The following is a 23820-nucleotide window of genomic DNA, read 5'->3' on the forward strand; positions in this document are numbered from 1 at the left end:
ACAGAGGTGCAAAAAGAGGCAAGAGAGGTGCAGAAACAGGCAAGAGAAGTGCACAAAGAGGCAAGAGAATTGCTGAAAGATGCAACAGAGGTGTAGAAAGAAGCAGGAAAAGTGCAGAAAGAGGCAAGTGAGATGCAAAAACAGGCAGGAAAGGTATAGAGAGAGGGAAGACGAGTGCAGAAAGAGACTACAGAAACTATGTCCTAACCAGAACTACCTACTGTTATAAAAAAAAGGGGGTTGGGGCGTTAAAAAAAATGCAGGATTAGTGTACACTGGTGAAACACACCTGAAAACAAGTGAGGCCACTTTTACTCAGGCCCCCTGCCCGCGCTCAAAATGCATGTATTAATGGGCCGGCCCAGAGAGAGAAAGGGAGCGACACCTCTGCCGTTGATAAAAGGGAGGTAATGAGAGCCCATCTACCTCCAGAAAGGCCACTTAGGCACCCATTGTGCCGCGGCCGGCCCATTAATATATGCACATTGAGCGGGGGCAGGGGGCCTGAGTAAAAGTGGCACTTTTCCTGCTTCTTTCTACACCTCTGTTGCTTCTTTCAGCAATTCTCTTGCCTCTTTGTGCACTTCTCTTGCCTCTTTTTGCACCTCTGTTGGTGCTTTCTGCACCTCACTTGCTCCTTTCTACACTTCTCATGCCTCTTTCTGCACCCCTGTTGCTTCATTCTGCGCTTTCCATGCTTCTTTCTGCACCTGTCTTGCTTCTTTCTGCACCCCTGTTGTCTCTTTATGTACCTCTTTTTCCTCTTTCTGCATTTTTCTTGGCTTTTTCTGCACTTCTCCTTCTTTCTGCACCCCTCCTGCCTTTTTCTGCACCCCTCTTGCCTCTCTCTATACCCCTCTTTCCTCTCTAAAAACGTACAGCAGATTCCCACAATTGTACACAATTTTATGTGGCGGGTACACTCTACTCATGTGCGATATGAAGCATGGCTCAGAACAGTGCGGAGGAGGGTGATTCCCCAGGTTGGCTAATAATAGATGGTTGCTTGAGGCATGGAATTTGTCACTATCTGGTGCTTGTGGCTGATGCTCGACTCTGGCACGCTTTTCTCTAATTGGTGCTCCTTGTGAGTAATTCTATACATTCTGGGATGCATCTGTCTGAGGTGCTGTCTGCTTAGTCACTTTTAGTTAAATCATGTGCCTAACAAATTGTCACCTAAGGTGCCCTGTTGGCAGGTCGGCGGGGAGGGGTTTACACATACAAACCAGGAAACGGAATGGCAGCTCAAAAAAGTATATCTCCTGGAGACCCAAAATATCTTGACATAAGCCCAGCTGTGAGCCTGGCTTTGGCTGGGTGTATCTACAGCTAAAGAATAACAGAAAAGGGAGCTGTGTGACTGGCCATGTTTGCCCAACTGTGTGTCTGAGTGACATGCTGTGCATCGTACCACAAAATGATAGTTTGGGTATGTTATTATACATTTTCTGGATGCATAATAGGTGGGGAAAAGAAGTGATGAGTGGACAGCTTGGGCATAGTTATAAAATTAAGTATTTTTTTACGCCTCCTGTTGTAGCTGGGCCTAAACTGCTGCTGTCTACGTAGACTCTGAAGTAGCATGCCAGACTGTGTTCTGAAATTGTGTAACTGGCTCAAGGAAGGTCTTGAAGTGCTCTGGGGCTTGGTTCTGTGGCCAAGAAGACACCTGCTGCAATCCTCAGGCTCCCATGTGCACACTCCAGAATACCTATAGCATAGATGGCCTGACACTGTAAACACAGGGCATATGAGCACACTAAATATATTGTCTTTCTTCTAGAGCATCTTCTCTAAAGATGGCGTTCCCACCATTTCAGCAAGGGCCAGATTACAGGTGTCCACACTTGAATAGGACTATAGGGCATGGATAGTCTGTAGCAGCCTGTTTTGCTATGAAAGCAGATCTGTACCGGGCAGCCCCTTGGGAAAATGACAGTGTGTGAGAATGGTGATGGTGGCCCAGAGCTCAGCCTCCACATACCTCTGTGAATCTGTTACACAGAAGGTGAGAATGCCTACACACGTGTGTTTTAAGGGGAAAGGTTTCCCCATCTCTGTGAGAAATGTCTCAGAACCATCACACTGATGGTTAAGCCACATACAACAGAGATAGCACGTGAATCAATTTGCTGGCACGAGCCATCTACGAGTTCAATTCTTTAATTAAGGCACTATGATGGCATTTTTGAGAGTTTGCATTGCTAGACAAAAGAGAATTTTACAGCTTGTGTTTAAATATGTTGTACAATTATATATGATGCTAGTTTGAGTGAAAGTGACCTATGAGTGAAGGTTTTGGTCCATGTGAGAGTCTACAGTAGATAGTGAATTGGTTCTTATATCATGTTTCAGTGGGTGTGATTACTCCATGTAGTGGATTATTATATTTAATATGAATAACCGTGCGGATACTGTGACATGGTTTGGAATGATTGCTTGACGAGAATGAGGGCCTCGGATGGCAGATTTCCATCACATCTGAGGCATGTTCCATACTTCGCACACGCAAAACATTTGCAACACCAATCACTCAATTAGTGACTCATAATTAGAAGTTTTTACAAACTTAAATTCCTTTAATTGAGCCTACGATATTGAACCATGTACTCCTGTGCAGGGGCATGCTGCTGTTGCCTACACTTTAGAAAACAAATCTGGGCATCACACATTGCTAATTGGAGTGTGTGGATGGCAGACTGGTCTTATTGAATACCCCTTCATGCTATCTGTTTAAAAACAACATGCTTCGCCACTATTTATTTTTTTACTCTACAGTGAGCTGATCAAGATGCGAGATTCTGAGTTCAGGCACATCTGCCAACACATCCTGCTTAGAAAAGATATTTTGGACAGTTTTAAGATGCTTTAAAATGACGCACGCAAAACATTTGCAACACCAATCACTCAATTAGTGACTTATAATTAGAAGTTTTTACAAACTTAAATTCCTTTAATTGGGCCAACGATATTGAACCATGCACCCCTGTGCAGGGGCATGCTGGTTCTGCATACACTTTAGAAAACGAATCTGGGCATCAATTGGAGTGTGTGGATGGCAGACTGGTCTTATTGAATACCCCTTCATGCTATCTGCTTGAAAACAACATGCTTCGGCATTATTATTTTTTTTACTCTACAATGAGCTGGTCAAGATGCGAGATTCTGAGTTCGGTCACATCTGCCAACATATCCTGGTTAGAGGAAGATACTTTCGACAGTTTTAGGATGCTTTAAAATGACGCACCGGTGATAATTGTACATGTGGAAGAATGAAACCTTTGTTATTTCATCCTATACTCATCTGATGATGCCAATCCACGAATGAATCATCCCGACCCTCACTGCAATCTGTCAAAATGCATGATTTGAATAGATATTCTCAGCACCGTCTGGTGGGCATTGCTCAATTTAACAATAGCCAGTTCCGAAGAAATATTACAGAGCTTTTTTCCCATTGTGATGAAAGTGTAGTGTTTTTAAATTATACAGAGATAGGAGGGAGTGTGTAAAAACGAACATCACATGCATTACTAAGGGATAACAGGTAACGCTAACAAACATTAACCTAATCAGGTATTCTATTCCGAATACTTTTTAGAACTATAACGCTAACGGGAGCACTTATGGACTTGGGTGAGGTGGAGCATCAATGAATGACTACGGGTGCTGCTAGAAAGAAAATAAGTATATTTTGAATTTTTACATATATTGAATATTTGTTGGTTTACAAAATCACCATTCTTAAGACGGGTGTGTTTCTTCAATGATAGAGGCTTCAGCTATCAATGTGTTACCTCCTTCTTTCCCATAGAATATTCAAATACGAATGGGCCACGGTTGCCTCTTTAATTCGCCAACAGCTAATGTGCTGGTTTTTAACGAGTCGAGAACGTTACAGAGTATAAGCGAGCTGTGATCAAACAGATTTTGTGATCTAAAATGAGGGATGTAGCTCCCTCACTGTTCCATTTACTCTTTGGATAAAAACGGTGCATTTCATCTGTTTACATTGGCATGGAAACAAGTTTGCATCCGTTAAGTGTGGAAGCTGCCAACTAAATCACTTATTACAGGACAGAGTGAGCCGCTACTCTGCGGATGTATTCGATTCAGTACCATGCAAATGACGTAACTGTGCCTGTTGCAGATAACTGATAGCTAGATCAGAAAGGAGTTTCTCTGTTAAAGGTTTGTGTTTGAAATCTCTTTTCACTCTGGCATCTGTAGCGAAACACACTCCAAAAGAGGTACCTTTTAGCAGACGGAGGTGAAAGTGCACTGTATTCCGCGGGCACAGATGATCATTGCTAAGGACCTGAGCTGTCATTGCGGAACTGGAGAACAATATGGGTTCCTTCACCAAAAGCTGCACGTTTTATTATGAATTGTTTGTAGACTCAGGGGGACAAGTGGGGCTCACGAGGCGGTTCTGCAGGCTGCGCAAAGCCTAGCCAGGCCACCTCAGCAGGGCTGCCAAGGGCTCGCACTTACTGCGGCCGCGCTTGCCTCGTACCTTAGGACACCTTCTCCAGCCCCTGAGGCGAACCCCGCAATCCTTAATACCAGCAAGGCCACAAACGCCTATGGGAACGTCCGCGAGTTGCGGATCAGAAGTCAGCTGAGGGTGAATAACGATATGGCATGGCTTGTGGCGTAGAGGGAGGCTCTAGGGGGGGGGGGGGAGATCGCACTGCTCTGCACTCACCGCTGAGTCCTGCTTCCTGCAGACAACCTGCTCTGCACTGCTCGCTGCTCATAACCTGCTCTGCACCTACTGCTGAGTCCTGCTCCCTGCTTACAACCTTGTGGGCTCGTGGGCTCACCACCGCCGACCTCAACCACGTCCCCTCCTCGTAACGAACTAACTCCGCCTTTGCTCGCTTACGCTGCCGTAAATCACAATAACGTATGCCCCAATTATGCATGCCCCCGGGACCTGACCCACCCGAGGGCTTTGAAAACGAAAAGCGGGAGATCGCGCTTAGTTTTTTAAAATTTTCGGATGGATTCGCCTACAGCGTGACCCAGCCTGAAGAAAAAAAAAATGCCTTGTTTGGGCCTGAGAAGGCCTGGGGGGGTCAGGGTGTATTTTGTTGTTTTTTATCTTTTTGCTCACCTTTTCTTTCTCCATGGGTCCGAGCACAAGATGGCTGCCAACACTTCCTGGTCTGGAGTGTTGGCAGCCAATTGGGGCCAAGCTCCTGCTCGGAGGGTTAGGCTCCACCCAGATATCTAAACTTTTTATTTTTTGAATATCTCAGGAACTACTGAACTGATTTACACCATTTAACAAAAAGGTTTCTTTCTGAACCAAGGGCTACTATTTTGCAGTTCGGGCTGTAGCCGTGTCTAAAGTTTCCTATGGAAAATAACATCGGGAAAACCCGTTTTGAGATTTCCCCCCTCCCCCCCCCCCTTTATCTCGGCCCCTGCTTGTCGAATCACCCCGAAACTCTCAAGACAGGAGCTGACCGGTGCGTCCCACTAGTTTTGATAATATCGCAAAGATTCGACAACCGGCACCAATGTTATTGGGATAACAAAAAACGCTTTTCCTATGGAAACTAGGTCCTAACTAGAACTACCTACTGGCGACCGCCAGTAGGTAATATATATTATATATATTAGGCATATATAAACACATATGTGCAGCCTATGAGTCTTCGATGCCAGTGGCATCTTCGACCTCTGAGGTGTCCTCGACATCGGCCTTGACAGTGACCGCCCAGGTCGGTGGTGTGTCTTTGACGTCGAGCATCTGCGGTCTGCCATCGTAGGTGAAGCAGACCTAGATCGTCGACCAGAAAGAGTCTGTGTGAGGATGGTAAGCACACAATACAGACCAAGTGTGGGTCGGATTTTGCTATTTTCTTCCCACAAGAAGGACACTTATTACACAAGGCTGGCAGTTCTGACTAAACAAATAGCAGGGAAGTCAGAAACAAGGGTGGACTTGTACTAGAATATATTGAAAAAAGCCCAAAAATTCAACCTCACAAAACCAATTAGTGAGTGAAATCCACTAACTGATGTGCGCAATGCTCCAGGATCCTCAGAGGAGGAGCCAGAAAAGAGAAGTGACCTGTGAGGCATGATGGGAGCCTGGAGGTCCTGGAGGTCTTAAAAGCACGACGCCAGTTTTTTTTTTATGTGTTCTCGATATGCAGCCTTCTAGGCTAATCTGCCTGCTATTACCTTGCCTTTTTCCTTAAAAATAAAGGCTGTGTTCAAACAAGTTAAGAGTATATTTCTCTATGTCATGGAAATGTTGCAAAATATGTTTTATTTTAAATGAAAAAAATGCAGTGCAATATTGGCATACTTTAGCCCAATTTGGCATTTAGGCTGCATATGTGTGTGTTTATATATGCATTATATATATATTGATATATGTTTCACAGGACTAGTCCTTACTTGTTGATAAAACATGCATGCCCAAATGAGGGGACCCCGGAGCATAGACACTCACCTGTGGCACTCACCCCTAACGCGGCTACGTAATCATCCATTCAGATGTCCCACCTTTCCTAGGTCCTGAAGAGACCCTACTTTACACACAGGGTCGAAACGTCATCGACAAAGAACAAAAGCGAACCACTAAAACCGCGTATATTGTTGTATACAGTCGCGGTCCATTTTTGTACAGTTCAAAATGGCCAACTTTACAATAGTTTGGAAACCAAATACTAATGTCACAAAGATGCCACTAATATTTTAGGTTCACTGGGGACACCTCACACAACTGTTCTCATTTATTTCTGTATATAATGCTTGCAAAATATAAAATACAACTGTGATAAAGTGTAACAAAAGTGTATTTGGTCTTTTCTCCTTTTGTCAGCACCTCAACCCTCTTTCATTGCGATTGTGCATATACTTACCAGTACAGACTTTTTGAATTTTTCCACAGGAACCACTGTTTCTGATAATAATGTAATTCCCCCGGTTCCTTGTGAGTAGGGTCCCCTTGTCCCCTGGTTACGACAGTTGAAGGATGTGGCTCACCTCTGGACGCATCTACAGCCATAGTTTGATGCCTGTCCTACCCAGCTCGTCTTGGCTGAGTAATCATCCTGGGTGTCTAAGGGGAAATCAAGACATCAGCTCCTCTTTACGGACATAGTGGCTGGCAAGACAAGACACCACTCCACGAGCCATGGCCGACATCACTTTGGAGACTATAATGAGGGAACTACCAGACATCAAGTCAACTATAGACTCGATGCATGCTGATACTAAATCTATGGTTGCTGACCCGAAACCCCAAGGAATGATCCCAGCTCCTTCAACACGTGGCTTGATGCCACAGCTCATAAAGTGGAGGTCCTGACGGTTCACCTAACTGTCTTAGAAATGAACCCTGATGTTGGTAGAGAAGGATAGCACTTGCACAGGAATCTGGTGTAGGCAGAGGACCGCAGTCAAATAAATAAATTCAGCTTTCTGACTACCGGAGCAAGTTGAAGAGAACAATAAAGACTAACCATCCACTTTCCTATGGGAGCTAAAAGGCCTAACTTTCACAAAATACAATTAAGCAGATCATTGCATGCTTCCTTTGTCATCATCGAGTCTGGCAAAAAATCTCTGCATCTAAACATCACAATAGTCCCTTTATGGAAGGCGCCAAGATTCATATTGCAACTGACTTCTCTTGTGATATCGTAGTGCACCTAAAGAAATTCCTGTCTCTACGACTGACCCTTCGGAAAATTGACATCCGTTATGGCGTTCTGGAGCTGTGAATCATGCTACTCACCATCAATGGCGAGCACAGAGAATTTGACGATCCGGACGATATCGAACAGTTCCTTTCCTCTCTTGAGGCAGCAGCTATGGACACCTTCACAATGGTAACTCAGCCACACGACAAAGAGGGGCAGGCCTTAGCCCCCCTCTACATTAAGGCCCGAACATGGATGTTGCCTCCCCTGAACACCAAAGTTTGGATACTGTACTGAAACAATGGGTTGGGAGAGTACCGTGAGACGGAAAGGGCACGGCTGCCAAAGGATGAGATAAATCGTGCTTACAATCGTAGTAGCATCCCCACAATTGTGAGGTGTGTCCCCAGGGCACAGTGTGGTGCCTCCTAAGGGAGGTTGATGAGTTTGATACAAAGTCTTTTCAATGGATTAATGTTATATAATGAATGATTACTCAAACATGCTTGTCATTCATTTTATTGTATTGTGTTTTTATCACATGAATGCAATTTTAATCACTACATACATTGGCGTTGAAAGAAAATATTTGACAAGTCCCAATGCATTTCAGCCTGTGCGGCCTTCATCTGGGGACGATCTGTGAAATAATTAAATAAACATCTCTTGTTTACAATACATGAAGACTTTAAAAAGCACTTTCAGAATATATCAACATGGTTATGTCAATAAGGCATGCTAATTATTGTGTATTAATCGGTGCGTCGTGCTTATATTATCGAAACCGTGCCTGTGGTTAATATGGATGAAATCTATAGTGCTATATATAAAAATTCCGGTTGTGCACAGGTTAATTATGGGGGTGCGTGAGAGAGGTGGTTGTAAACAATAAAACCACGGAGGTAAAAAAATCGGGCTTGTGCTGTGTGCAACTAAAACCACGGCGTTCCCTAAGGAAAGGGTGGCGCCTAGTGTGACTGTATCTGGCGTTTAGAACCTAAATGGTTCTTGTGCACGGGTGATTTTTAAGAAAAATCATGACTTTTTAAAAAGATCTTCAATGAGCGTTTGCTCTGAGTTATCAGCCTTGTACTTACTCAAAATTTTGTTATTTTCCACTCGTGCTCAGGCGCGTTATACATTTCGCCGGCTGTGTTGGAAGTTGTGATGAAAGTGAGAAGACGGACTTCCGCGATGTTAGCGAGAACGGAATCACGTGACACACACCGCGTTAGTGAACTACAAGTGATATAAAAGACAGACGGTATGTCTGTTCTTGTATAACTCTAAGTGTTATGATTATGTTAAATTTAAAATTAGTTCAACCTTGTGTATAAGTGATGAAAATAAATAAAACATGAAAATAAAAATGAGCTATTAGTTTGATGCGATGTTAGGAGACCATATCAGGGATGGTTGTGAGCAGAATGGGTGATCAACAAATAAGTTATAAGTAACATTGGTATTCCATTCTGTCATTTAATCCATGTGGTCTTAAAGCATTCAGGAGTCGGATTCAATAGTTCTCGCGTTGTAGCAAATCTGTATGTTTGTTCCTTCCTTCTTGTTGTTCCACAACTTCAAGAACGCAAAACTTTAATTGGCTGACGTTATGGTGTGCTTCCACGAAATGACTTGCTACTGTAGATTTTAATGATCTAGTTCTGATGTTACTTTTGTGTTTGTTAACTCTTATTTTGAGTTTTCGTTCAGTTTGGACAACGTACACCTTTCCACAAGGACATTTCAACAAATATATTATGTTATTCGTGTCGCATGTAGCGTTGACTTTCAGCTTGATATCGTGGCCTATCATAGGATGTGATATTTGGGGACCTTTAATCACATTATGGCAGTTATTGCAATTCCAGCATGGAATTGTTCCTTTAAATGTTGTCAGGTGTTATTCTCTTTTGCATTGTTTGATGATTTCCCCTAGGTTTTTGCCTCTGGTGTATGCGAAGATAGGCTTTTCGTCATAGATGTGATTAAAATCCAGTTCCAGAACCAAAATTGGCCAATGCTTTTTTATGATTCTTTTATATGCTGTACTTTTTGTAGAAGATTTTGATACGACTGTCATACGATTGTGTGAAGGCTTTTCTTTGGGGGTCAGTAGTTCTTCCCTGGTTATGGTTTTGGTTCTTTCTTTAGCTTGATTCAATACTTCTAAATCGTACTTACCCAGCCCTGAAAATATGATCTTGTCAGGGACACTTCTGTGGGCTGTGGACTCTCCTTAGGGGGTCACATTTAGGTGGGCATCCCCTCACCAATTCGACACTGTTATACTATGCCTACTCTTTCGCCGGACTTCTCCTGAGGCTTTCTTTGGAACCAGTTACGCCCAGGTGAGCCCGAGATGTTTTTTGACCATGTTTCCTCACCCGTTCAGCTTCTATATGTGTATTGCATTTGTTAGACAAAGCAGCATTCAACATCCTTTTGGCGCACTAAGTTGCTGTATTGCAGATATATTTTTCAGTTTTGATTGGGACCTTTCTATTACACTATATACTAAAGGGGTTCTTCCATTACCTATCTACCTACTGACCATAACTACTCGCTGTTCTCCTACGGCCATATCAGCCACCCAGACTCTCCCATTGCACCACTAGTGATCCGCTACATGTGCCTATTCGCCTGCTCATCCCACAACCGTCGATTTCCACACCTCATATAAGGGGTCTCCTATTCCTCGCCAATATTTACAATACCTTGACCATGCCTCATGACTTCTCACTCACCACTTAAATGTCTCTGTATTATTTCCTGCAAGGTCAATGGTGTTACCCATTATATCAAGCGAAAGAAGACACACAGATATTGCCTTGAAAACCCTGGACACAGCCCTACTGTAGGAAACACATTTATCTGTAAGTCAAGCAAATTGAAGAGGGCCTGGGTGGGTATGGTTATTAGTATTAGCCTCCTTCCAGACGCCCTCAATACACAAGACTCCTTTTTCCGAAAGAGTTGCAAGATTGTTGAAGAGAATAACAAACACTTCCACAAATCTGTCCCCCATACTATTTTGAAGACGTGTACGGACCGTTTAAGACACTAAGTCTTTGTGAAGTTTAAAACATGGGGCCAGGCCCTAATAATGCGCTTCACTTATGCCCCCAACCAGGACAGAGTTTCTTTCTTCTCCTCTCTATCTAGAACTCAGACAAAGTTTGGCAATGACAGAGTGGTAATTGGAGGGAACTGGAATCTGGCACTGGACTCATATTTAGATCAGTCAGGACCCTTGGACAGGACCAACGCTCGAGACAGGGCGATTTTGCACAATGTTCTACAGGATCATAGTCTACACCATCCATGGCGATTGACACAATCACGAGACAGGAAACACATCTTTCTCTCTTTTGTTCATGGGAATTGTTCTAGGATATACAACTTACTCATGAACCATTCCTCGTTATCCACCCTACATGTCTGCTCCATAGAGAAAGGGGGGGGGGGGATTACAAACCATGCCCTCCTAGTCCTCGGATTAGGTCTGCTAACTAATGCCAGAAGACAAACAAAAACTTATGACCTATTTCCATAAGTACTTGCTGAACAACAAACCCTCCACTTCCTCACCGCAGGTTCTTTGAGCAGCAAGTAAAGCTACTTTGAGTGGGGAGGGGGATCGTATGAGGGACTGACAGCGAATAAACAGGAGGCTCGTGAGAGGCAGAGTCGACTGGAAGCCTAGGTGCGTGACCTCACTAGGACCTACACAAATCATCTCACACCAGACCTTTTACGCATATTGGAAAAGTATGACCCAAACACATACTTCACAATGCAGGTTGAATACGCTCTGCTGCACCTAAAATAGTGCCATTATGAGCAGAGGGAAAATGTGGGCAGACTTCTGGTAGTGCAATTACGCCAACGGGAGGCCAGTCATGTCATATTGGCAGTGCGGCTTGAAGCCAATATTTGGAGAAGGTGTAACTCTAATGGACCTAAAGATCAGAAGCAGGAACGAAAGCCGCTTTATGGTAGTAGCATATCAGGTAAGGAACCCTTTCCCCTGAGACTCTTGAGGCATACGTTCAACTAAACATCGTTCTCCTCCCCCCCCATATAAGCATATTGCCAATGACCAAAGGAGAACTTGAAAAAAACTTGTAGGATACTTAGTTTTTGAGTAATATGAGACAGATTTTAGCTGCTAGAAAGTGTATAATGAAATAACATCTAGGGTGTGAAAACATGCCTTGTGATGTGAAGCAGATACAAAATTTACGGCAGAGAAAAGAACACCTCACTTTCATGAAATCTGAGGTATTACTCTTGGCAACCCTACTTCACAAAGTTTTTACTTTCTTCGAACCCAACTCTCTCTCAAATCTCTTAGCTTTCTCAACTCTCCTGTCCCAGTCTTGTATATCCATCTCATTCCCATCAGCAAACACAGAATCATCCACAGCATCTGTTGGCTCATCAATGCCATACCACCCTCACTAAACCCCTTTCATTCCTTTACCTTAACATTTTTGCTAAACTCTTGAGGTAAATCTCAACAACCCCCATCTCTTTCCAACCCTCACCGGATTCAGCTAGCATCTTCACGGCTCGAGCCTTTGCCAGCTCCAGTGCTGTGACCCACCGCTGGCGCTCAACCTCGGTGCTGGCCTTAAGGTGGTAGGTCTGTGCTCCTCCATTGGAGATGATAAAATTGCAGGAGTCCTCCACCGTGATGTTGGCAGTAGCAAGATTAATAGTGCCACGGCAAGTGTGACGCATTTCAGCCTTCGATCTACAGGGGGAAGCAGGAAGGGATATTGTTAGAAAGCAGTAAAGTAATGTAATGAAGATAATTATCACTATTAACAACCAAAAATCACATTAGTATGTAATTATTTGGAAGCACATCTTTTTCCAAAGAAAAAGTTACTTACCTTTGGTAACAATCTCTCTGGTGGCCATTCTACCTTCAGAATCCTCACCTGCTAAATATCCCCAGGTACCAGACAGGATCTGGAAACTTCAATACCTTTCCTACTCCTAAGGGGTGCTGGCAGGGACACCTGCCTGACATCACTGGAGCCATACAGAGAAACCCTGTCATACAGACGTCCGTTTCAGATCCATTTTTTCACATGCTCCTAGAGGCCTAGATGAGGAAATGACAATCAATGTGAAGCATTGAAGTGCAGAAATCTACATTTTCAATGTGACATATGAACACCCTTCAGAATGGGGAATTGGGCAGGATCAGTGAGGAATCTGGAGTAGGTAGAGTATCTGACCACATAGTTGGCTACTGAAGTTAAGCAACATTCTCTTCTGATGCTTAGTTTTACCTTCACTTACATCTCCTGTTGAATAGATTCCAAAACTGTACACCTCTCGAGGTGGTCGGTCTGAGAGAATGTTTAGATGAAGAAAACCTGCAGAACACAGCATACAAAGTGGCCATTCCTTTGCACCTTGGAATCCAAGCAATACTGCTTAGCAAAGGCGTAAAGGGAACCCAATCTAGCTGTACAGTAAATCTCAGGAACAAACCTGGAAAAGCGAAAACTGTTCTGATAGAATGAGTACAGACTCCATCTGGCGATTTCTTTTTCGCAAGAGCAATACACATCTATATGCTAAGTATTATCTAATGGGATTAAACAAGATTCTGGAACTGTCTTGGCTTTCTTACTGCCTGTATACCCCACAAAGAGCTGTTTAACAGAAGCTATTGCTTTGGTGCACTCAATATAAATAATAACCACCATTCTGTCACATGGCCCATGGGGACATTGTTGTCTTCTCTAAGTTAGCATGAGCACGCTGCAGCTAGCCTGCTGCTTTGCGCACGTTACTACGTAACTTTATTTTTGCGATACTTTCTATGGCTGTTTTCACATGAGAACTCATCGCTGTGTTCACACTCTGCTGGTTCCTGGGATTTTGACTAAACATTGAGAGTACGGTCGAACAACAATGCACCTCGTTATTTTGTTCTGGCCAGGCCTTAGCACTTAGACAAAACATAACGATGTAACTGTTGCTTGGGACAACGTACTTTGGTTTTATTGGAAAACATGAATAGGTAGCACACACTTGGAGAGGGACCTTTCCAGGGAGAAGAGCAAGAGAGCACCTATGATGTAGATCTACTCTCTATAGGCTAAGGTATGGAGTCTGCAGACAAAGCCCAGAGATCTTCTAATATATAATAAAAAATGTTTCTTAGCAAGGCGAGGGAGGTTAGGCTCTATTGTCTGTTCATGATGACATCTCCCTTCATTTATGGACTAGCCGCTACGATGACTGTATTTGTACTATGCATTTTCCTGCTTGTTGTGGCACGTATACTGCATGTTATGGCACGTTAGTTAAAATAAATATTTTAAACTTTTTCGTGTCTGTCAGAACTTATTGCGGACAAGTACAAGAGTGCAAGCGAAAGGGTATGTCTTGTTACCGCGATTCCTGAGAGATCTGGGAGTGTTGTGTTCTGGGGTGTCTAATCATTTGTTTCTCTGTGAGTGAGTAGGAGAGCAAGTGAGTCATTATAGCTAGTCGGTCCTGGGTGTAGTGCTTGAGGCACTTTTGTGGTCTGACACCACGTGATGACCTTTGACTACCATCATTTTAATGGACTTTGGTGTGTTATTTTATCCTAGCCTGAATGTACAACGTCCTGCATATGCCTTGTTTCTCTTCTCGTAGTTTTGAAGTAGGAGCTGTCACAGTAGAACAGCTTGCCAAGAACAGGACACGTGGGATGTGCATTTGAAAGCATGAGAGAGAAAGAGGTGTGGAATGTACTTTTTGGTCTCAAAGTGCAGTGTTATGAGCAGTGGTGCACAAATGTGCACTGTGTTGAACATTGAGAGATGACGTATGTAATGCTATAAGCAGTGGTGCACAAATGTGCACTGTGTTGTACATTGAGAGATGACGTATGTGATGTTATAGGCAGTGGTGCACAAATGCGCATCGTGTTGTACATTGGCAAGAATTATGAAGTTCTTACTATTGGCTTTGACATGGCCTCATGTCATCCTGAATTCTGACTCCAACTTGCTGGAGCTTTTCTGCGCGCACAGACAGGCCCCCAGAGTGTTTGCAAGTTGCTTGGTTTAATCACGTTCAAGTATTGTTTTGTGAGAAATTGTTTAATGTACCCTGGAAGGCTTTCGTAAGCTTCGTCATGATAAGGCTGGAACATGTGAGAATGTAGAGGGAACGGGGGAACTCCTTCTTGCCGTGGAATGCTTGCCTGGAAGCTGGCCAGTTCCAGTAAGTTTCCTTGGCACAGAGGGGAAGACTTTCGAACCTTCTAGAGTGTATCTGAGATTATAAAGCTGAGGGTTGTTGACGTAGAAACCGGGATTTTGAAATTTGAATGGGGAAGGACGCGTATACTTCAGTACAGCGGAACCCTGGTTGCTGAGGGTCTTATCCCCGGCTGTTAAATCCCCCGGTCTGGAGTGGGCTAAGATGCAGTGTTTGCACCAGGTGAAGTTTTGAGTTTTGAATATTGCCATTGTGATGTGTGGCCAGTGGCTTTGATCATTTGAGGTATTTTCTTTGTAATGTGTGAATGAGTCAGAGAGCACATCCAAAGTAATCATTTGATGTATTTAGTATATATATATATATATATATATATATATATATATATAAAAATGGAGCCACAGCACCTACTATTGACCATGCACGCATCGGGACCCATTGGAGGGTTTTAAGAAACAGTTCCACAAACGCTTTTTTACATGGGGGACTACATATCCCAGAATTCCTAAAGGGAGGGCTCATCTGAGCAGCCTATCAGGAGGCGACTGATTAAATAAAGGAGTGGTCAAACAAACGCTGTGTACTGAGTGGAATCTAGCCTTTGAAGAAGAAAGAATTTCGAAACGCGTCGGCTGCCCGAGACGTGAGTGTTGGTACGCGGATGTACACTGTGGTCTGAGTGCATCCCGAACCTGTGGGTAACTTGGAGCAAATAAATATATATATATATACATATACATATATATATATATATATATATATATATATACATATATATATATATATATATATATATATATATATATATATATATATATTTCCAAACACAATGAATTTGCGGCCCGACCAGGGTCGTGGAGAGGCCCCCCCTCAAATGGAGTGGTGTCCAGCGTGTCATTGTACACTGCTAATGGAACTTTGTGGTTTCTGCAGTAAAGGGACAAATGCAGCTCTGACGGAGCCAGCAGTCATCATGGAAACCTACTGAGGTATTTTGAAAATGTATAAATGTGGTAATGGCAGCCGTAGTGGCGAAGTATAAACTCCAGATACCAGGATGCACTTGGCAGACACGCCCAGGTGGGCTGATCTTATGAACTGCTATTTAGGAGATGCGATATGCTGCCTTCCGCATTTGGCCAAACACCTGTGATCAAGAGCGCATGACGCTCGAAACGCGTAAGGACGATTATTTTGGCTGATGAATTCTGTGTGTATGCTGGACCCGTGCAGAGCTGCCTTGCCGAAATAAACAATTACACAAGGTGTGTGCCTCCCGAAATCTGGTGCTTTGTGTTTGGAAATATATATATATATATATATATATATATATATATATATATATATATATATATATATATATATATATATCTTTCTGGTTTCTTGCAGGGCGTACAGTATATTTGCTTTAGTTTTATCTCATATTAATTGCTGCTTGTATTTCATATTATTATTCATGCATTTAACTGTTGCATTTACTAAGTGTGTTATTATTGCTTCCATATAAATATATATCTCTATATACATTTGACTGTTTGACATCTGGGAAAGCCTTTTTGTTAGAGAGCATTGCATAAATAAAACCCCAAGCCTTATTCTAAAAAGAGAGTCATTTTGTAAAGTAAACCCCTTTCTGGGTGTGTTTTATGTTGTGCTTCGCCGTGTTTGAGTAACTGTGTGTAAGTGAGATTTGTGGGAGATTCTGTATTATCTGAAAGGCGGAGCAAGACACTGGGCTCATGGGTACTAAGGTGGTAGGATGACTCAGTTACTATGCAGTAAGGTCCCATAATCCTACGCATAGTTCTGTTTTTGGGCAGAATCCCTGCAAAAGTTCCAGTGTCCAGCCTATCCAATCTCTACTCCTCCTTGGTGTCAAGAAAGGGAGGGGAAAAGCAGAAAAGTCAATGAATTGCCCTAGATATAAAGAGAATACCACCTTCGAAAGGAAATCCACTTTACTTTGAAAGGCCAGTTTGTCCAGGAAGAAGAATGTGAAAGGCAGACAAACGCTCAGTTCTTGGAATTCACTAATGCACTCGCTGAGGTACTGATCACCATAAATACTGTTGAATGTTAACAGTTGTAACTGACAACTGTAATGGGGCTCTAAGGAAAGTGCCATTAAAAAGGGTTAGAACCAGGTTCAAATCCTATTGGGGCATCACAACAGGAGTTGGAGGAAAAGAAAAAGTTAATTACCTGCTGTAGGCTGCTTGCGGCCCCCGCCTCAGGGGTCTCCACAGGAATGAGGCGGGACTGGGCCTGTGTGGTGCGCTGGACCTCACCACACAGAGCTTTGGGAGAACCCTCTCCTGAACTGTGGCACACTGTACACCATCCAACATCTCGGGGTGCGCTAGAGAGCCAAGCCGCAAGATGGCTGCCACTCTGTGAGGCTCTGCGGGCTGGACAACCAATACGCAAATTATCTGCCACTAGAGGCAGACATCGCAGCCGTAAAGGAAATGGTTGTATTTCTGTTACTAATGTGGGCTCAAATGGAGCTACCCTCGGGACAGTAAGCCCCAGAGAGAGGGCTGTGGCGGAGGACCAAGCAGCTGCGTGGCCCACAACCTTACATGGCAGAGTGGCAAAGCCCGCAAATCTGTGCGCCGTATAGTGCTTCACTCTGCGGCAGCAGAGAACCGTGCACAGCAGATCCTTGGCACCGTGGTGCAACAAGACCCTCCCCACCCCCGTAAGTTGGGAGAAACTGGTAGGGATGCAGAAAATGGCAGAAGGAGAGCGCCGGACTCTGCAGCTGAGTAACCAGAGGCTTGGCCTGAGGAGGGGGGGCGCTGGCTGTGCCAGAGTGACTGGGGTACTGGGCTGAGGCCGCAAGTAGCCTGCACCGGAGGGAGAGAAATCCCCGGGAAGACGACCGCAAAGGTCCAAACATAAGCAGAAGCTAAAGAGAAACCAGCGCGGCAGGGCAGCATAACCAGTACGCCCCATGACGGATGTGGAGCACAGTAGCGAGTCCTGTGATGGAGCTCTGCTCACCGCACCATCCCCGAAGGAAAGGACAACCGTGAGGTGAAGACTGCGAATACCGGAGGTGCTCGTAGGCCCACTCAGAAGGCGAGAGACGCCGATGGAAACAGAGCGAAGGAAGAGCAGGGATGCCTGGAGACGGTGCAAGACGCACTGCATGTCGGGCCAGGAAGGAGATGTAAGGAGCCTTCCCTATGGCAAAAGAGACACAGATGATGGACGGAATGCAGAGCAAATCAAACATTCACCCCTAGTTAATAGATCTGGGTTAAATCCATCATTCTTTTGCTCACCAAGTCACCCCAGTTTAGACCCAGCCATATGCAAATCAGTATTGAATCTGTGCCTCATGGGACCAGTCCAGACCGAACTGCCAAGCCAGGTCCTCCCTGGACAGGAACCAAGTATCCTGGAACCGGTTTCCCGCACCACCCCTCATCAGCCAATCTAGCTTGAATTCAGTGGCACAGTGAGCCCAGGACCCACATCTGGGCATACCAGACACACTTAGGGTGAGAAAGCAGAAGACACCCAGATTATGGACAGAATGCAGAGCAAATCAAACATTCACCCCCAGTCAATAGATCGGGATTAAATCCATTGCTCTTTTGCTCACACCAGATAGGGGTTGACTGTTATTAAGTAGAGCGAGCCCGACTGCCGGGAACGCTCAATAGAGCCTGGGACCTTCCAACATGAACAAAAGAGAATAAAAACCCTCCCCTCCCTGACTCATCACCCCCCTTCCACCCCCCCCCCCCCCCAAAAAGGAAAACAATCAGAGAGCAAGTGCCCGTCGGAGGGCGGTGCGGCTGGCAGGGGAGAGGCCGGTGACGAGCCAGGGCTGCGACGACAGCGCCCAGGGGAGAGACCAAAGTGCAGGGACACATCGGAAGGCACAAGTGGTGGGCCGAAGCAAAGTACAGAACCTGAAACTTAGTGGTGACTCTGATGGAGACAGCACCTTAAAGGGCACCAGAGGCGTATGTGAGGTGCCAGGAACAAACAGCGGAAAAAGAGGCTGTCAACCTTCAATTCACCACCCTGGTGAATTCGTTTTTTTTTTTTTTTTTTTTTTTAAAGTGACCAGGTGAGCAGGCCCCCCTTGCCAGAGGTCAAGCATTGCACCTGGTTGGAGGACCACCTGTACTGAGAGGGCCCCTGGCGCTTGACGGGTTGAGGCATTGCCCCCATCCGGGAACAAGCAGGCAGGGCGTATAATGATTAAGAATCTTTCCCCTGCCAGCAGCGACTCTAGCAGCAGCACCTGACCAGTCATTCTACCGGGGAGCCAGGTCGCAGTGCGGAGGCCCACGAGCCCCAGAGGGGCACTTCTGCAGCCAGCCCGTTAACTGATATAAAAGAAAGGAGGAGCATTGCGCCGGCCACTGCAAGGCGGAGCGGCCCCGGAGTAACGCAGGAGAGCAAGACCACCATGGGGAAAACAGAAACCCGACAATCTAAGCTGGTGTTCAAACAGCGCAAACAATCTAGAAGCACAGCATCCATGGAGGAAGGTCAGCAGGAGATAAACACAGGAGTGTCGTCCGCACAGGAGCCAGATATTTGCAAGATGTTTAAGGACTTCAAGCAATCTCTCACGGCTAAGGACCATAAAATAGACTCCCTGTTGGACTGACTAGATCGACTGAAGGACAAGGTGGCCTGTCACGATGAAAGTATCGGACAACTTGAACAACGCATCTCTGCATTAGAGAATGATGTAGTGGTAACACGCAAGAGCCTGCTCAACACGGAAAAAGTCCTGGAAGTGATCCAAAAGAAAAACGAGGACTTGGCAGCCAGGTCCAGGCGAAACAAACTGCGAACAGTGAGAATCCTGGAATCCACCACTATGACACGGGTGGAGGACTCTGTAGAAAAAATGCTCAGGTCCCTACAGGGAAACTCACTGTTGCCCGTATGCATAGTGGAAAGGGCACACAGGACAGTGGGACCGAGACCGCCACCAGACCGATTATTGCCCACCTGTTAAACTATAGGGACAGAGACACTATGCTCAGGTTGGCAAGAGATTAGCAAGTGTTCAGCTATCGTTTTACCCCGACTTCACCCTGGGTGTGCAGGCAGCTAGAAGAGAATTCATGCCGCTGAAGTGGTTAATCAAAAAACAGGACATCAAGTATTGTCTACTCTAACCAACAAAACTGCACATCTTTCACTTGGGCAAGACCTCGTATTTTGAGGACTTCCTGACTAGCCCCTTGCCCCGCAAACTGATCACGCGGCTATATACAGGCGAACATCGCTGATCCATGTTCCCGGGGCTCGTGGAAGTGGCAGGCACAGTTAAGCATACCTATATCAGAGGACCAATGGACATTCTGCGGAGCGCAGGCACTGGAGTTGTCCCCCAATTACAGCCTGCATTTAATTAATTTAAAATGTTTACATAGGTTATACAGGACTCCAGAATGGTTATACAATGTCAGCTTGACTGAGGATGCGCGATGCTTGAGATGCCGGGCCCAGGGCGTGTCCTTCCTGCACCTGGCCTGGGACTGCCCCGACATTACTCACTATTGGGGGGGAAACCTCTTCAATGCTATGGATGAGATGCTAGAGTTTCAAATAGAATGCTCCCCCTTGGAGGACAGTAGGAGGTTGGTGTCCATGCTCCTTTTACTTGTTAAACGGTGAATTGCAATGTGTTGGGGCCACCACCAGGTATCCCAAGCTGCAGATTGGCTCAGAGATGTGGGGATCTACCATGGACAGCTGTCCGCCTACTGGGACCTTCTGCCTGTGCAGCACGCCTCACGGACAACTAGAAGCCGCTGCAGACTTACCTCCAGATGAAAGCAAAGGATGAAAGCAGACCCCCTCCTTCTGGCCCTTGGGTATCCATACAGATCTAAAGAGAAATGCACCAAATGGATGGCTGTCAACCAAAAAGAAAAAAAAGACACCATCCGACATCTCCTTTATCAAGCACTGAAAGATGGTGACCCTGGGTGGCGCCACTGGACAACACAAACTACTTCTTAAATTACACCTGCCACTCTGATACAAGAACAATACTGATACACCAACTAGGTTTCAAAACTTCTGCTACTTCTTTCTCCCTCCTACGCCAATATAGGAAAAACAGACGGACGGCAGACCTAATTGCTGTATAGGGCTCATAGATCCACAGGTACCCCCAATAACTTCACGGACCAAACTGGCACAGATATAATGCAAGCTGTAGACCCCAATGACGCAAGGAACATGAAAATGTTGCCTATAGCAATGCAACAAAGCCTCACGTCCACTGAGGTCAAAATGGATACCATGCGCACCAGATAGGACTCTTATTACCCATAATCGAATAAAGCAGGAGGGACACCAAACGGAAGCAGAACAAAGAATCTCCACCGCCGGAGATACAGTCTCTAGTCGTAGTGAACAGCTACTTAACATGGAAACAGTTCTTCAGCTTATATCTGTGAAAAAACTAGGACCTGGAAGCGAGGTCAAACAGAAATAACCTATGCATCCTGGTTATACCGGAATCCACCAACACAGGAAAAATGGAGGATTATATAGAACATTTGCTCACTGCTCTGTTTGGGACTAAGGCCTTCTCAAAAATGTTGATAGTCGAACAAGCTCATCGGGTGCTGCTGTCCCGTCCTCCGCCCGGAGCTGCAGCACGGCCTATCCTTGCTACACTACTGAACTATTGAGACCGAGACACAGTCCTTTGTCTAGCCAGAAAAAAAGCGGAATCTACAGTTGGAGGGCAATACCGTGTCCATATACCCATACTTTGCTGTATCAGTCCAAGAAGCACGTAGGAACTTTGCACCGATCAAGCAGAAACGAAGAATGGCTGAAATGCCTTAGGCCATGCTCTATTCTTCTCACCTACAGATATACAAAGGAAAAGATCACATTTTCAATTTCCCACCACAGGCGGGAAACTTTCTCCATCGCAACTTTACATGTACTTGTCCACCAAAACCCTCATACGCAACGCCTAGAGCATCATCGCCAAAGTCGGAGACAGACAGGCAGAGATTGGATGATGCTAGCCCATTGGATTTTACACTGCATGTCCTACTGATAAAAACACATGTACAGTGCAGATTCATGCTCAACTTCTCCACCTAACTATAAACAACTGCTATTTCTCTATGAAACCTTCTTAAGATATGCTTAGATCGTTGAAATGTTGTTCTCAACTCTATACCCAATACCGCTCATATGAACTCATGATGGGATACATTTGATGCTCAATCCTTCGCCCCTGGGCGACCCTCATTCATTCGCAGATGACCCACGCTGTTTCTTTGGATGACTCCCTACAGGATGTCCCAAAACTACCCTGAACTTGGTAACTTTGACTGCCTGCTCTCATTTCTACTAACTGCTACTCTTTATTCTACTGTTCCTTCTCTTACTCTGATCTTTCCCATTTTCCTCTCTCACCGTCGCACTTTAGCCCCTCTCTGCTCTCTACCTTTAACTCTTCATATCTTCTTCTCATTTTCCCTCTTTAATTGTCCTTTGCGATCTCTATCACTGATCTTTCATATAGCATAGGTTATATTATCTACCCAGTGCTACTATGGTTGTTCCACTGTTAAAAGCTTTTTGTTTGGGAGCGATGCATATACCAGACAGGATTGTGCCGTCAGAGGGGGAGGAGGGGGGGATGGGGTAATGCTTCAATCATTACTATGTGCACATATTAACCCACTGGTGATGCCACACCACGTATGTCCCGCATAATTGGATTTAAACACGTCCCGTCCCACACATGACTTCTGACCGACCTTGGAATGACTACAACTACCACATATAGGGTCACCTACATGCTCATTAAATAATACTGTCTATCCTGGAATGTCAGAGGATTGAGAGACATGCAATTGCTAGAGAGATATGAAGTTCATATTGCATTATTGCAGGAATCTCACCTAACAGGTTCAATAGATACCACATTTGCAGCCCACTGAGAAGCTCACTGATACTTTTCTACCTTTCTATGAGCGGGGAACTCTCATCGTTAAGGGCATATCATATAGGACTATGGGCGTCATCAATGACTATCATGGGTGGTATACACTGGAGTGAGGTCGGCTGGCCTGGACATTCATCACCATAGTGAACTGCTATGGCTCCAATACTGATGACCAGATATTCTTTGACAGGCTATGGGGGCGGGTCATAGACATCAACTACCTGTATGATTTATGAAGAGGAGACATAAATACCACACTGGATATGATCATGGATAAATCACACACCCCGTCAACACACCATAGCACTGCAACTCGACATTTTAGAGACATCATGGAAGAACGTGAACTCATTGATACATGGAGGACACTTCACCCTTTGGCTATGGAAGGTACTGCTTCCCCTGGTGTACATAATAGCTGGTTGAGACTGGACTATTGGCTACCATCCAAAGGCCTAAATAGCTGGATGCATAAGGTAACACAGCACGGACCTACTCTGATCACTCACCCAACAATTGGAACTACACCCCGATCTCTGCCCTACGGGAGCCTCATGGGGGTTTTATCCCTCTTTATTAGAGGTTCCGTTCCGTGCGGAACTGCAGCAAGAAATTGCTGATTTTTTCGACAGAAACAAAGATTCTGTCCCACAGGTGGGAACGATATGGGAATCCTTTAAGGTCACAATATGAGGTTTCGGTCTCGCCAAGGGAGGAGGGATATTCCAATCCATACAAGATCAACCCAGTAAACTAGAGACGGAATTTAAAAATTTCTAGGAGGCTCCAAGGACCCTAAAGTCTATAAACCAATCCGACACACCTTATCTGAATATCAGGAGACGGAGGAGAGAGAATGCCTCTATTGTGAGAAATATGTGCATGCTCATGCATGCGATGAGGGTGAACGCCCAGGTCACACAATGGTGAGCATGACACGCAAAC

At 44.9% G+C, this 23820-nt stretch overlaps 1 protein-coding gene across 1 annotated transcript in view; it reads right to left on the bottom strand.

Moving 5' to 3' along the window:
- OSBP (oxysterol binding protein) overlaps positions 1-23820 on the bottom strand; it is a 465191-nt gene that overhangs the window by 230883 nt on the left and 210488 nt on the right. The window contains exon 2 of the mRNA XM_085651892.1: positions 12221-12429. Within this exon, the coding sequence (XP_085508018.1) occupies positions 12221-12429 (209 nt within the window). The remainder of the gene's footprint in view (positions 1-12220; positions 12430-23820) is intronic.

Source organism: Triturus cristatus, chromosome 4_1 (assembly GCF_964204655.1).
Source record: "Triturus cristatus chromosome 4_1, aTriCri1.1, whole genome shotgun sequence".
Classification (NCBI taxonomy): Eukaryota; Metazoa; Chordata; class Amphibia; order Caudata; family Salamandridae; genus Triturus; species Triturus cristatus.